This window comes from Leuciscus leuciscus (genome assembly GCF_965113295.1).
Source record: "Leuciscus leuciscus genome assembly, chromosome: 7".
NCBI classification, from domain to species: domain Eukaryota; kingdom Metazoa; phylum Chordata; class Actinopteri; order Cypriniformes; family Leuciscidae; genus Leuciscus; species Leuciscus leuciscus.
Genome location: NC_138731.1, coordinates 22,232,543 through 22,247,861, shown reverse-complemented (window position 1 = coordinate 22,247,861; position 15,319 = coordinate 22,232,543). Strand labels below are relative to the sequence as shown.

General features: G+C 40.9%; 1 protein-coding gene across 2 annotated transcripts in view; it reads right to left on the bottom strand.

Moving 5' to 3' along the window:
• The window catches only part of igf2bp2a (insulin-like growth factor 2 mRNA binding protein 2a), a 69,291-nt gene that overhangs the window by 4,597 nt on the left and 49,375 nt on the right, over window positions 1–15,319 (bottom strand). For both annotated transcript variants that reach the window (XM_082175673.1, XM_082175674.1), the window contains exons 11-15: window positions 12,975–13,043; window positions 11,255–11,371; window positions 10,210–10,284; window positions 9,872–10,003; window positions 527–640 (exon numbers count right to left, since the gene is read on the bottom strand). In XM_082175673.1, coding sequence (XP_082031799.1) covers window positions 527–640; window positions 9,872–10,003; window positions 10,210–10,284; window positions 11,255–11,371; window positions 12,975–13,043 — 507 coding nt within the window. The remainder of the gene's footprint in view (window positions 1–526; window positions 641–9,871; window positions 10,004–10,209; window positions 10,285–11,254; window positions 11,372–12,974; window positions 13,044–15,319) is intronic.

Genomic DNA, 15,319 nt, shown 5'->3' with positions numbered 1-15,319 from the left:
ATGAATATAAAAAGCCTTTATTTTAAATAAAAATGTTTGTAATAATTAAAAATGTGTTTACTCTGACTTTTATTAAATTGAATCTCTCCTTGATGAATACAATTTTAACCCCAAACTTTTGAATGTTAGTGTATAACACTTGATGTTGCAGATTTCAATTCAATTTTGAAATGAAATGTTGTGCACAGTTAAGGTGAGCATTATTTTGGACCAATGAGTGTAGATGGGGCCACCCAGCTTGAAATAAATAAAGCCATTCATCCATGTTTCTTTAAGCAGTCCTGCACTGCACGGATACATTTACATACAGATAAATCTCTATTGATTGACAGTGATATCGCTCAGCCCTACTCTGCGCCTCCCTGACATGCTCTCACGCCCCACACTTTGAAAACCCTTGGAATAAAGCATAGCGTGTCTTCAGATTAAAGATCCATTACTAAAGCAGTACATACTAGAGCTGTAAATTTCAGACCTTAAGAACAAAACAACACAAGGTTTCTGAGAAATATCATGTATAATTTACCTGGCTGGCAAAGAAATGCCCACTGATTTTGACAAAGACCTCATCGTTCTCGTCTGGCGTTTGGTCCCGTGGCACTATGACCTCTGCACTGGTTAGGTTCTGCAGCTCGTTAACCTGAAAGAGGTTCAGAGAAACAAGCTGATGACATCACTACCTAACAGTCATAATGCCAGTTGGGTCAAAGTGTGCCAATGTTATGTGTCAATCAGATTTATAAAAGAACAAGCAGCACATATCCAGTTGCTCACAGGTACATGACATACATCAAGACCAATCTGCTGTTATGCCCTTGCCTTGGGTACCAACTGCAACGTCTACCTACTCTACAAATGATGCCCCGGTGGCTGAAGCCCCCATGAATAGAGACAAATATTTACAAGAAGCAAATCGTACAGTTCCTGAAACACATAACCCTGACTGAAACAGGTCACAGTGATTTGGATCAGCCTGCTCTCTTCAAAGCCTTAGACCAAAACGTAACAGTTATATAACATAATAACCAAACTTAATCAAGTTTTTTTTTCTTCTTTAAATAGCTTGAAAAAAGCTTTCATAGACTTTTTCAGTACTTTTGCACAGCAAATTACATGGAAAAATCAGTCGGGTACATATAAAACATTGATACATTTTTTTTACATATTCAAAATTTGCTCTGGTGGCTTATATGAGCTCTCTCAGGAACTATTCACACCACATTAACTTTGATTAATCAACAATGTTCCCATTCTTTAACAGTGAACATTTCATTGTTTTTGGGAAAGCTATTTTAAATGTTTTATGGATTCTCAGAATCAGTTTACTACTGCAAACACACTTTGACTCAATCATTTATAATGGTGCATAATGAAAGGAATATTGACTAGTGATGAGCAAACAGCTGTGATGATATGTGCTACACAACAACTTGTTTGAAACGGTGTAAACATTTTATTGTGAATCAGAATCATATGTTAGGTCTGGCATATTATTCAAACTCAGAGTGAATAGGGCTTTCAGACTCTGAAATAAATAAATAAATAAACCCTATTGAACACTCTGTTTCCCCCATTGTAATGTTTTTTTATTTTATTAATTCCACACTGAGGGCTGATGCCACATCGTCTGTGTTTGCTCACCCTGTCACAAAAACGGGTGGCTGTACTAAGATGAAGGAGATCAGCAAAAACCAGGGAGGGAGGAACCAGATGATATCCCAAGCCACAGCCAGTGCGATTTTCCAAGGCGGAGTCACAGGAGGGAGGAGCCCAGTTGGAGGCCTGTGCGATGGAACCAGGGATGTGATCTCCTGTGACGGAGCCGGCCATGGTGGAGACCCAGACGGAGCCGAGGAGACACGGAGCCAGGGGGTCAAGGCGGAGCTGACGGCTCATGGGGCCGAGGCGGAAGCGGGAATCCAGAAGACCGCAGTGGAGCCAGTGCGACTGAGGACAAATGTGGAGCCGACGGGAAGGCAGAGCCCAGTGGAGCAAAAGGGATGGAGGGCAGAAGTGCAACTAAGAGCCAGGAACCCTGCGGTGGAGCCAGGGTGACGTCTGACCAAGGTGAAGATCCATACCTTCAAGTTCCACAAGCATTCCCTCTGGGATGGGCTTTGCTGCAGTCTCGCGCACCTGGTCAGACGTGTCGTGGGGCTCAGGCTCCGGGGCGGAATAAGACTCAGTAGGGCTCACTGGCACGGCTCAGACTGGCGATGTAAAAAACGCAGAGCGAGCAGTCTGGATAGTGATTTAGGCATGCCAACTCCAAAAAGCCCCTGGTGTGTGACTCCACCCACAAATGGCAAACTGCAAAGTCCATGGTGATAGGAGGAAGGGGGAAAATTGGGTGTAAAAAAACCCCCGCCTAAATAAACTATTGATTCTGCACGAAGATGAAGGAGATCAGCAAAAACAGTCTTTAATCCAATAAATTCAACATGCAAGGAAACTCAGGAAACAATAGTACAACCACGTAAAACACTGACGAGACAGGACCAAGAACTGAACAAAACGGACTATATATATCAGACTAAATGAGGGAACACCAGGGGCCGGTTACAGTTAAGACTAGTCTTACAACTTAGTCATCACATTTTTTTCTGTCAACACAGACTGTTCATAACTGTTTCAAGTCAGTTATTGTCAAGTGTCTTTTCTAACTGTGCTCTTTCCCACTCTTGAAAAATATAGGTTCTCACTATATGAAGATGTAAACTGGATTCCATTCAATGATAAGGCCTTGTGAATTATTTCCATCCATTTATTTATTATAGCATTCATGTAGGTGAAAAACCTTTAAAGAAATAAACATAAATGCATACAGTGTTAATCACCAGCAAACCCAATAAGTTCATAAATTGGCAGGTTTAAACATGACTTAATTTTAACTTTTGCACAGAACTACATCAAATACATCAGTACCTTAAGTTAATGAACCATTTAAAACATGAATATTTAGCCTTAAATATATTTCACAAAGGTCTGAGTTAGTCAATATTACACATTCCGTTAAAGCTGGTAGGTATTATACAGCCCAATAACAATACATTACATATGTAATTTATTTTACATTTAAAGTACAAAATAAATGCATTTTAATAGCTTTTACACATTTGTATAGGTTAATTGACTGGATTTTAACCACAAAGGCTATGAAACAACCTATGCTTTTAACCATATTTATAAATGAATGGCTATTTTAATAAGTTACTATACTTAATACTTTTTTCCAGTCATCTCAATGGCAAAAAATTTCACAATCAACCTGAATTCACCCTATTGTATACAACCCTCCCGGCTCTGAACTCTTGCATCAATGGGATGTTCGTTTGCAAGATTGGCTGCAAGTTGAAGTGCTGTTAAGAACTCGCTGAAAGTGAGGTCTGACCCTTTTCCAAGACTTTGGAGAGCTCTCTTTGTAACACGCACTGCAGCTTCCGCAGCTCCATTTCGGTGTAGTGAATCAGCTGGATGCACTCTCCAGGCAAACTGTGTTCCATTCTTAACTGCATACTCCTCCAAGGTTCCTTTATCTTGACTTTCCAGGAAAGCATACAGATCCTTCAGTACAGGTTTTGCACCAATGAAATTGGTTCCTGGGTCTGACCTATAACTGCAGTAAACCTCTGGTATGCCAATAGGAAGCTCTCTGTAGAAAGAGTGTTGGCCAGCTCTGCATGAATAGCTCTACTTGCCATACAGCAAAAGACAACTCCCCAATCTTTCATTGACGCTCTTCTCTTGACATCGTCCTTTACTTGGTAGGGTCCGAACAGATCGATGGCAGTGAACTCAAATGGTGAAGCAGGTCTCGTTCTCTCTTCAGGTAGTTTACTTGTTGACATACTCTGGCTTTTGCTTTTTTGCAGGAGAAGCATCGGTCAACGACTTTTTGAGAAACTCCTCTTCCTCTTAAAACCCATGCTTTCCTTCTCATCCTCAACAAGGTGCCTGCCACTCCATCATGCCTTCACAAGCCAACAAGGTTGCGATCCAGGCATCAAAGGGCAAGAGGGGAACAGTTTTGAGGTCCTCATGAAAGACTTGAACTCTGCCACCACACCAAAAGTCCAGTTGCCATGTCTCTGTAGACAACCAGTCGATCTATTGTGGTGTTTGAGAAGATCACACCTTTTTGCACTGCTAAGCAGAGGTCCCTGAATGCATCTTCTCTTTCTTTGAGAGTGATAATACCAGCTGATGATACCACCTCCCACTTTAGTTTGTCCATTGTTTTGACTTGAATGAACTTTTTTGCAGCTCTCCAGACCAATGCCACCGTCTTGATCAGCCGTGTTAGATTGTTGAATCTCTTCACATCAATTAGCTCTTGAACTGCTGTTCCACCAGGTGGTCTACTTGGTCCCATCTGGGTTGAACTCCGATTTACTTCTGGCTCTTGTTTCTTCAACTGAGCTCTGATAAGTGCAGCTTTTTTCTGGATCTTGGTGATGTTTTCTCTGGCTGCAGTAGCAACATCTTTAGCAGATTTAATTGGCCACTCATTCACTGGTGGACTGAGGAACTTTGGACCTGACTACCACTCAGAGTCTTCATTCAAATCTTTAGGGCCAGCTCCTCTCGTGATGATGTCTGCAATGTGCATTTGCCCTGGAACCCATCACCAATCCTGGACGTTGGTGCTGCTTTGAATCTCTCCAATGCGATTCGCAAAGAAGGTTTGGTAGCCATAACTTTCACGCTGTACTGCTCCTAAGACGGTATGACTGTCAACGAGATGATACCACTTCTCAATTTGGACCCTGCAATGTCTTTGGAAGTACTTTTTTAACCGGGCAGCAAAGACAGCTCCGCACACCTCCACTTTTACGGCATCTCCCTTATAGTCAAGGGGGGTCAGTTTGGCCTTGGATTCAACAAGCCTCATGGTTATGCCTTGACTGCAGCTCCAATGCAGATACAACAATGCTCCGTATGCATGTTCACTGCCATCAGAAAAGGTGACACCAACGGGTTTGACAGCAGAATCTGGGGGTGTCATGGGTCTGATGAATTTATTCTTCAGGTATTCTTGGTTGGGCCGTAGTTAACTTTGGACTCTTGGAAGGCCAAAACCTAGTGTCACCAGACCTAGTGGATCATACAGCCCTGAGACTTGACTTAGAAGTTCTCTTCTGGTGAGTGGATTTGGCGCTTGTGATCTCACCTGCCCTTTTAATAAATCTGAGTAGACTCAGGGCTTTATGTGGAATCTGCCAGCTTTTAGGATCTGCTCAACATTCGACGTGATGACCTTCAGTTGATCCATGCTGTAGTGGGAAGTCAGGATGTCGTCGACATAAGCATCTTCTTGCAGAATCCTTAAGGTGATTGAATATGGGTAGGTTTGCGGTCTCTCGCATGGCCAGTTGAGCAATGCAGCCTGCTGGTTTGTCTACAATATTTACCCTTGTTATGGCATATTCTTCAATTTCATCTCCTCCAGAATCGCGCCAGAGGAATCTGTGCAGATGGACTTCTCTGTCTTCCAGCCAGACAGAGTTATACATTTTCCCTATGTCGCCCAAGGCAGTGAAGACTCCAGCTCGGAACCCCAACAGGACAGCACGAATGGGGTTGAGCACGTCGGGACCTTTGAACAGCAGGTTTTTCAAGCTCAAGCCTCTAAACTTTTGGCTGCTGTTCCAGACGAGCCTCGCTGGGGTTGCGACAGAGTAAGGATTTGGAGCGATTAGGTGACTGATGTACCACAGTGGCCCAGTCCAGCTCTCAATCACCTAATTTGACAACTTTACTGCAGCTTTGCGATGGACCATGTCATGCACTTGCTAGGCAACTTTCCATTCTGGTTCCTTTGTCAGTTGTTTTTCTGTCCTGAGGAATGTTGCTTGGACAGCCCTTTTGTTGTCTGGCAGGGAAACTGGATCCTCTGTCCATGGGTATTTAGCATGCCAGTGTGGTTCCTCACAGTGCTCATCTCCATTTACATGTTAAGCCATTTTTCACCATTTCCGCTTCTCTTTCTTCAGCGAGTGTCATTTATTTGCCCAATTGGCTGGCAATTCCCGCAGCGACAACCTCCACACTTGGGCTCACAGGTGGCTCCAATGCTGTCCCACTTCCACCATTCCAGGAAGTCTCGCTTGAGGGTTATGGTGCTATATTAAGGCCCAATCCCAATTCTCTTTTATACCCCTTCGCCTACCCCTAACCCTTACCCCTTGCCCCTTGAAACAGAGTTGCAAGGCGTAGGGGTGAAAATATTCCCCTAAGAAATGGGACACCACTACTACACCGTTACACGTCATTATACGTCGTTGCTAGCGCCTACGTCACAGGGGATGCACCAATGTTTATCACAAACTTCCAAGATGCCGTCGTCAGCGGTAGTCGTGCGTGAGTTACAGCTATTTTTTTGCATTTTTCTTCTGAAGTTTGCAGAAAACAACGGAGATGACGATATCTTCGACGTTCACACCAAACGCGAATAGAGCGTCTGGCACGAGTGATTTCAATGTTAAGACGCGCGTCTGGAAGTCTTGCGGCGCGAATGAGGCGTTTAGAACGGCACGGTGGACGCGAATTCGCCTCATTCACTTCACTTCAAACTTTGGCTTTTACAACCGTCATATTGTTAACGAACTTTAGCGATTTTTTTTTTGCAACCGTTTCTTTGAAGAACATGACCGTAAATATGAACACAAGATTGAATGCGACATAAAGAAAATTATTATTGCCAGTCATGTTGCCTCTGTAGCCGGTGTATGCAGGTACATTTCTCATACCCCTTCGTTTGAAGTGTGGTCCCGAAAAATCTTCGTTTCAAGGGCTATCTGGCCCTTCCCCTAACCCCTACCCCTCCAACCAAAAGAGAATCGAGACAACCCTACCCCTTCACGGGAACGCGCAAAACGGAGGGGTAGGGCCAAGGGGTAGGGGCAAGGGGTGAATTGGGATTGAGCCTAAGCGGCAGGATACACAGGAGACTGATGAGTAGCTGGACTTTTACAGGTGAATTTTTCGTACTTGACTGCCGCAGTCCTCTTTGAGTGTGCAAAATGAGTTTTTGACATATGTCTGTCTCCATAGACAATACAACCTGCTGGGTCACTGCTCAATTTGGTGGCTCTTGTTCTGGCATGCCTTGGGTCAGACCTGGTCTCCTTCCTGCTGAGTTCATCTTCTCTTAACTGCTCCAGCTGCTCATATATTGCCTCCTGCTCTTTGAGGAATTCGAGGAGCTTGTCAAACCGAGTTTGTGGTGCAACAGCATTTGTCTCATCAGCAATATAAACCAGCCATTCCTTCTTCAGTGACTCCGTTTAAATCAGCTCCACTATTTTCCTGGCTTGGTGACCTCTTACTGCCGGCATTGCTTTCAACTTCCACAATTTCAAGGGCAATAGCAGCTCTATTCCCAAAGCGATTCTCCAGGACACGGAATATTTCTTCTGCTGTATTATAAGCTGTAAGTCAAAACTCTCTGGCCACTTTATCATCGAGACTGTCCAGCAGCTGAAATTTCTTCACCTCTTTTTATCCGGTTGGTTTGCCATGCCAAGCAGAGCTTCCCATTCCTTTCTCCAGCGATGAAAATCACGTTTACTTCCAGCAAACTTGGGAAGGGAAGTAGGCTTCAACTTGATGGCTGGCCTTGGAGAACTATGGGCTGTAACTGCTCTCTCAGAATCCTGCTCGATTTTTGCTTGAATAAATTCAGCCTTTCTGGAAACCAGCTTGGGGAGACAGACCTCAAGCTCCCTCAGATGGCTTTTAAAGTCTCTTTGCTCAGCAGAAGGGGCCCAACGATTCCACCGGACATGCGCTTCTCTAGCAGCTTTAACCAATCCTCCCAGGTGGCTCAGCATGAAGTCGTATGGTTCCAGGTTCGCACAAGGTTGAACAGAAAAGACCCGGTCACACTCCGCCTCTGCCGTTTTGGTCCCCAAAACTGTCCCAGAGAGTCTTCAAAATTAAATCTTTACCCTCCTTCGGTTTCTGGTCACATTCTCTTGCTGTCTTCTCTAGGTCAGCCCTTAGCCCGAACTTAATGTTGGCACGTCCTCTGCATCCAGCTCAGCGTAAACCTCTGTGATGAAAGCAACCTCCACGTCCTCATTGGCTTCCATGACTTTTGTGGCTTGTAGTGAAAGATTTTTGAAGCTTTCTTTGAGCTCTTCCTCACACATATCCCTATGGGTCCTAGAAACGGAATTGGCAAGCTGAGAAAAGAATCTTTTTGCGCTGGTTCTTTCAGCTTTAAGCTACTCCAACGACTTTGTCTCCGCCATACCCTCTGGTTGGAACAACAGAATAATAATGCACTCTTTGCGATGACACCATGGCAGTTTACCTTTCTTCTTCCAGGCCTCCAGGTGAGTTTCAAGGTCCTCCAATCCTGGCTGCGGTTTTTCACTGTCAAGTGTCTTTTCTAACTGTGCGCTTTCCCACACTTGAAAAAGATAGGTTCTCACTATTTGAAGATGTAAACTGGATTCCACTCAATGATTAGGCGTTGTGAATTATTTCCATCCATTTATTTATTATAGCATTCATGTAGGTGAAAAACCTTTAAAGAAATAAACATACATACATACATTGTTAATCACCAGCAAACCCAATAAAGTGCATACATTGGCAGGTTTAACATGACTTAATTTTAACTTTTGCACAGAACTACATCAAATACATCAGTACCTTAAGTTAAAGAACCATTTAAAACATGAATATTTTACCAAGCCTAAAATATATTTCACATAGGTCTGAGTTGGTAATATTACACATTCAGTTAAAGCTGGTAAATGTTATACAGCCCAATAACAATAAATTATTTTACATTTAAAGTACAAAATAAATGCATTTGTATAATTTAATTGACTGGATTTTAACCAAAAGGCTATGAAACAACCTATGCTTTTAACCATATTTATAAATTAATTGCTATTTTAATAATTAAACAATCTATTTTTAATTATATAGTCAAATCACTTAAGTCATTATTTTTATTTATATCAAACAGGTTTTAAGCAGTATTTCATAGTATCTGAAGTATTTAAACAGCTGTCCAAATCATGAGTTACCAAATTAAACCAAGCAAATTAGGCAAACTAAGTAAATTAAATTTAAATAAATGTAAAAAACTCTAATTGTTAAACGAAGTATAAACATATATACGACTAGGCATATTTCAACACACTACACCAATAAACACCTTATAAGATAAAAATACGCTACTTAAGAACAATGGCGCGATTTACAGAACGTCATTGAACGCTATATTCGTTCACATTATTATTATAACAGCAACTAGCAAGCATGACAAAGTAATGCGTATCTTAACCAGCAGAGCTTCAGAGCTTACCGGCTGTCACTTCAGAGTTCTTTGGTGAGTACCCGATCCCGCACAGTGTTTAAAACAGACATCAAGCTCTAATACTCGAACCAGCGCTGCTGTCTGCCGTAGCCTCAGCTCCCGGTGCACACAAACAATAGCAACGGTGCGTTGCCTTATCCGGCCTGGGCACACGCAACGGATTGCAGATTAGTTTCACCTGGTACTAATGAGGGAATGCGGGGTGACAGGCGGTTTGCCGCAACAGTTATATAAAAACGTAGATTGGTCTAATTTGATACTAGAAAGTAAGACTGATTGCCAGTTGACTCAACACTTGTTGGTCATACTAGTATTTAAGACACAGTCAACATAAGGGCTATGTTTATACAACCGGCCCCAGGTGAACAGAATGAAACTGACACAGACTGAGAAACTAGGTCACAGGAAAACAGATCTAAAACACACTGAACAGAACACAATCCTGATACATGAAGGAGTCCTACTGTTTTATATGGCGCATCACTGAAAGTTTCTGATCTTACTTAATACCTTTATATTTCACTGTATTCTCACCGTTTTGCCGCCTTTCCCGATGACCCTCCCAGCTGCTGAAGAGGGCACTTTTATATGTGTCTCCAGCTTCACTTCCTCTTTTGCAGTAAAGAAATTCTCTTCTTTCAGCTTCCCAAATATCCTGCCCTGGGCCTGAAATGCAGAAGCAAAGACACTGTTCATTTTTCAGGGGCATGATAGGGTACAGCAGTGCTAAAGGCCTTTACATTTCTTATCAACCGTCATTTACTTTTGGGACCAAACTCACATTTTCAATCATTCATTCATTCATTCAATTGCACCTAGACTGAATGTAACAAACTGTACTGGGCTTTTAAGTATGTATTACATTCCTTTACCTTAAACTGAGCTTCTGGTGGGCCAGTGATGATGACCATCCTCTGAGTGACGTCAGGACTCTCTGCAGGTGCGATCTGAACATGAACAACAACAGGAACAAGAACAACATACCTTCAACAGATGAGCTCAGAGGAGAGTTCCACTATGAGTGTATTTCTGTACACATCTTTTTGTTCAAGATATTAATTCAAGATATGAATCAACAATATTTTCTGAGATAATCAACAACATGCCACAAATGCTGTTGACATAGATTAATTTGCTTTAAAGAATATTCATTTTATTTCTAGAGCTACATCTGAAGTGTAAACCGTTCATTCAGGTCTTTCTCTTGAAGTCACATCACACAACCACCAGAGGGATCTTTTCCAAATTAATAGAGGTATAAAGTTTCAATTTATCCATGTTCGGTTTGTATTATGACTCTGTGGTCAAGAATTCAGTTTGGTAAAATATTTGATGTCATTAAACCATATGCTGCAGTAAAATGCACCACACTGTAAAATTACATACAACAATTCACACTTTGTGAAAAGTCTATAAACATCTATAAACAGTTCTGTTGCTACTGTCAAAGGTCACTGACAGTGTACTGTGTACACTGTTTCAATGATATTAAGAATTACTTTAAGTATTGTTGATCAAATTAATGCAGCCTTGGTGAGCATAAGAGACTTCTTTCAAAAACTTTTTAAAATCTTACCAACCCCAAACTTTAGAACGGTAGTGTAATAGTTTACATGCCATTCGACATGAAATGAACCGAGGCACAAACACATACTGAAATATGAGGTTGCGGAACCCTACTGATTACCCAGCTTCCTACAGGACTGGCTGAATCAACAGTTAGGAGGTTACAGATGATTGGCTCACCCACACTAGGCACTAGGCCAAATCTTGTTAGATTCAAATCAAGGATCTCAGCAATGGGACACAGAAAACTAGATGGATAATTGTGCTCTGCGTAACAAAAACATACAAAGAACCTTCATTTTGCAGATGTGACATGACAGCGCAGGCATTTCAGTAGGCAGGAACTCCTACCTTAATAGAGGCTCCTGCGAATCGTGCCAGTTGTTTAATATGTTGACCCTTCTTGCCAATAATAGCACCGACAGCCTGAGTTGGGATAAAGAGGTAGACCACCTCCTGTTCAGGAGCCTGCAGTGGAGAAGGCAGAAGAAACATGCAAAATATTACACCTCTAATTCAATTTGATGCTGTAAATCAGGGATTCCTCTAAAATCCACCCGAGTATGTGATCCTTTTACAAAAGTGATTCGTAAAAATGTCCATGTGTCTGTTTACTGCAGTTACTGAACTGTACCTGATACTGCTCAGTTCAGCACAGGCTGGAGGTTGAGCCCTGAATTCTCCATTTATCACGAAAGTGAGAACACAAACCACTTATCTGTTTCTAAAGCCCTTTTTACACCTGGTATTAAGATGTGTTTTGGTCGATCGGATCACAAGTGGACAACTCTAAATACAGGTGTAAACAGGGTCTAAAACATTTAGAGCTTGTTCACTTTCGACCACTTCCAGAGGTAGTCGAAAAAGCATTTGACCGGATTGCTTTCGTAGAGTAAACACTGTTGTGGTCGAACAGCCACAAAAGACCACCTACTCTCCGCCTACTGACCTGATGCATAAACATTATGGGAAGAGCCAGACAGACAGGATTCAAACTTTTTCGCCTGAAGACCTAACTTTAGTTTGATGACGAAAAACGTACCAAGCAATGTTCTCTCGGCATTCCTGATTTTCTAACAAACACTCGCGTTCAGCATGGTCTTGCGGTTGTCAGTACAGAAACGAAAGCTGCTCTCCGTTTGTTTTTCCGTCGTCTCTGGCCGCGTTCAAATATAAATTGCGTGTGATTATTTCGTCCATTAGATCGAAAGATCTGAAAAAAACCCATATATTTACCCACCCATAGACCCTCTGCTAGAAGAAATCAGGACAGAAGTGGTGAAAGTGGACAAAAGAGACGGATTAAAACACCAGGTGTAAACGGGAGAGTGTCTCTCGTCTACTTGTGATCCGATCAACCAAAACGCATCTTAATACCAGGTTTAAACATGGCCTAAAGGACCTGACCTGCCTGGCACCCCAATGTGAACCGTACGAAACCGATGACTCATGGTTCAGACTCTTAGCATGGGTGACAGTGATACATTGAAGAGGTCTCAGAGATTTTTCATTCATAAGTTAACAGCATTAGCTTGTGGTGCTTAGTACTGTCGGATGGAGAAAGAGGTTGTTATTTGGTGAATAACTACCAAGTTATTTATTCAAATAACATGAGACATTGCTGTTGCACTGGATCACAGTAAAGCTGATAACTCTGTCCATTGTTCAATTGGTTCACTAACAGATTTAGTCACTCCATTTTGTGTCAGTTACAGAATCTACTAACAAACCATCAATGGATAGGAAACATTTTCTGCGTTTAAGTATTTCAGAGAATTTTGAGTATATATTGTGTAAAATAGGTGTTTATTTAAATAATCATTTAAATCATTTTGGGGACATCATATTTGCCATCATTAAATTGTATTGCACATAAAATACAATATATATCTGCATTATATATCAGAATTATATTGGCCACCCCACTCTCTAGATACAGTATCAATATATGCAATTATAAAAAGAAAATTTGTTGGCAGTATTTTTTTTTGTGGCTGGAACACTATTCACCAGTTATAATCTAGAAGCAGAACTATCTTTTTTACGGGACAGTTTCAGTTCCAGTACTCACTGTGTGCTGGTGAGAGACGGCACTAGCAGGCGGAACACCGTACAGCCCACCCAGCTGTGATGAGTGACCCTGGAACGGATGAGATAGGTCAATTTACAAATGGTTTACATCTCAAGAATACTTCACTGGCTCTCCTTTATTACACATGCAAATACTGAAATACTAAGTCCATAACTGGAAACTGAAGAAAAAAAAAAGAACTGCCAACACTCATTCAGAAACCTGAATGAATAATAAACAAAAGAAAATTCACCAGCCACACTTTGAAATGATACATTTATAAGTTATATCTTTAAAAAAGACATCGGCCCTTTTAAAAGCTGCAACCTACAGTGGCCTTCACAAATATTGGCAAATATATGATAAAAATAAGCAAAACTGACTGTGAAAGTTTGTTTTTGCAATTTCTCCTCTTGGTCTTTCATTCAAGATTTTCACAAAAACCTAACCTTTAATTAAAGTCAAATAGTTGAAAGAAAAAAAGTCTTACCATATTTGTTTTCTGAAATGTATGTATACCACAATTATTGGCGCCCCTAACTAATGAGTAAGAATCTAACTGAAGTATATTCCACTTCATATGGTATGTTTTTAAGTTCACCTCAGTGATCAGGAACACTTAAATGATAAGTCATCATGACTTCCTGTTTCACTTGGCTCTAAATATGACGTGACACACAGGCCAAATTCCTATAGTCATCCATCACTATGGGAAAGACCTGAGAATACAGTAATGATCTGTGACAAAAAGGTTGTTGAGCTGCACAATTCATGAAATGGCTATAACATCACAGTTTAATTGTTATAAGAATACTTAATTGTCACTATCTGGGCAATAATTAAGAAGTTTAAATAAACTGGTGATGGTAACAATCTACCTAGAAGAGGTTTTGTAACAAATTGTAAAGATTTGGAGAATTGCATTATGCTAGTTGAGTCTTGGGGTCAGAAAGTCTTCAAAACTATGATCAGACCTCACCTATTTAACCACAACTTGTTTGGGGAGGTTAAAATAAAATAAAAAACACCAGAGGTGGGTTTGACATAGACAGAAGCATAGCCATTTATAAAAGTACCTCATCCCCACTGTGAAGTATAGTGGGGGGATCTTTAATGCTAATTTCTTTCCAAAGACCCTGGACAACTTGTTAGGATATACGGTATCAAAAACTCCAAGTACCAGCAGATATTAAATCAACACCTTATCGACCCTGTCAAGAAGCTTAAACTGGGCTGTGGTTGGATCTTCCAGCATGACAATGATCCACAGCACAACTCAAATCCAAACCCCATAAAAAAAAACTGTGGGATGAGATGAAGAAAAGAGTCCACAAGCATGGACCTCTGATTCTGAAGGATCTGGAGAGATTCTGTATGGAGGAATGGTCTCAGATCTCTCGTCATATGTTCATCAACCTTATTAAGCATTATAGGAAAAGATCCAGAGCTGTTATCTTGGCAAAGGGAGGCTGCACAAAGTATTAAATGAAGGGGTGCCAATAATTGTGGAAAAATCTATTTTATGATAAGAATTGTTTTCTTACAACAATGTGACTTTAATTAAAAGATTAGATTGAATAAAAGACTAAGGAGAAATTGCAAAAACTAATTTTCATAGTTTTTCTCATATTTATCAAGGGTGCTAATATTTGTGGAGCCCACTGTATTTAGTATTTTATATATTTTTTATTATCATTAAAATACTCTTACAGTTTTTATTAATATCTCATTTTGAATGAGATGTTTTGTTAATATTTCACATTTCCATTTTAATTTCAGTTAGTAATGAAGGTTTAGAGGAAATGGCTGAACAGCTGGCTTACTAGCATAACTAGTAACTAGCTGGCTGATGAGGATACTAGCATTCTACTAGCATTTGATTTTCAACAACAGTTTGCAAGCAAGCTTTGTTACTTATTGACAGTAAATGCCAAAGTTTGTAATATTATGTAGAGAGCTTGATTTACCGTAAGCAAAGAACTGCACCAAAAAAAAAAAAAACTGTTGTAATAATCAAGTTTTACAGTCCTACTGAGGATGATAAAAACCAGCTAACACTCATTCAATGAGTGCCTTCTCACACACCCACACACTCATTCTACCTTCATTAGTTCATCCGTGAGCCATAAGCTGTTCTGTCTGACTCATCACTAAATATGAAGGGGAATCCTGCAGCACGTTAACCGAACGGAAGGATTACACAACTCAACAATGAGTAGATGCGTTGTAAGGTGAGTGCTCACTGAGAAAGAGATGATGTGTACAATGTGATCGAGAGGCTAAATGTCAGGATAGTTCACCATTTAGATTAGAATTCTGTCTTTAATTGCTGAAATTGAACTGAG